At 44.3% G+C, this 752-nt stretch overlaps 2 protein-coding genes across 2 annotated transcripts in view; one reads left to right on the top strand and one right to left on the bottom strand.

Moving 5' to 3' along the window:
* Nucleotides 1-752, bottom strand: part of T265_01766 (hypothetical protein) — a gene marked incomplete at both ends in the record, with an annotated part of 32,237 nt that overhangs the window by 19,847 nt on the left and 11,638 nt on the right. The window lies entirely within an intron of this gene.
* T265_01769 (hypothetical protein) lies at nucleotides 48-371 on the top strand (the record flags this gene model as incomplete). Its single annotated transcript, XM_009165859.1, has 1 exon — nucleotides 48-371. One exon carries the CDS (start codon nucleotides 48-50, stop codon nucleotides 369-371), a length of 324 nt encoding a protein of 107 aa, XP_009164123.1.

Below are 752 nucleotides of genomic sequence, written 5' to 3' on the forward strand. Positions count from 1 at the left end.
GTGGTAAACTGCATCAATGCTATGAATAAAACCATCTCTGAGAGTGGATGAGCAAGGATATCATTGAGGAACGTTCCCTGGATGAAGATCATCCGCGCCACATCCATTTCTACCACGAATATGGGAGCCACCATATCATTTCTCACGCGGATGAAAGTATAATCCATATCAATACTAGTCAGAGACCAAACTGTGTGGTTTCTGAGATGCGTCAACTATCAACACTCGTAGATAGCGAGCAGAGTAGACACAAAATGCTAATGAGCTATACGAACGACATGAAAGGTACAGACGATCTGTGTGCAGGTGCGACAGTCATCGATCTGCTGAGGAAACATTGGTGGGACTTGGATGAAGTTGGGAACCAATGAGACGATAAGGAGCGGCGACAGACACGTTCGCACCGATTGCTATATCTTTGAGCGGTACAACGGTAGATAGAACGTAAGTATTCGCGACTGTCTACGTCCAGAACCGACGAATTTAGTGTAGGAAATTAAGATCTACAATAAACAAGTCAAAGATCGACGGTTTATATGGTTGTTAACCAAATGTTATCTATGGTGTCGTACAGATGAAATCGCAGCTTGATACATTAACCCAAAGAGCAATTCATTCCGCCTAACACCGCTGGAACTTGAAAGCACTTGTGAGAGATGATATGTCAATGATGTTCCCGAACACAGTCACTTAGTCTTATCCGAAGATCGCCTGCGAAACGCGAAACACCATCTGCGACAGCTAAACCCAGC

The sequence above is a fragment of the Opisthorchis viverrini genome (genome assembly GCF_000715545.1).
Source record: "Opisthorchis viverrini unplaced genomic scaffold opera_v5_19, whole genome shotgun sequence".
NCBI classification, from domain to species: domain Eukaryota; kingdom Metazoa; phylum Platyhelminthes; class Trematoda; order Opisthorchiida; family Opisthorchiidae; genus Opisthorchis; species Opisthorchis viverrini.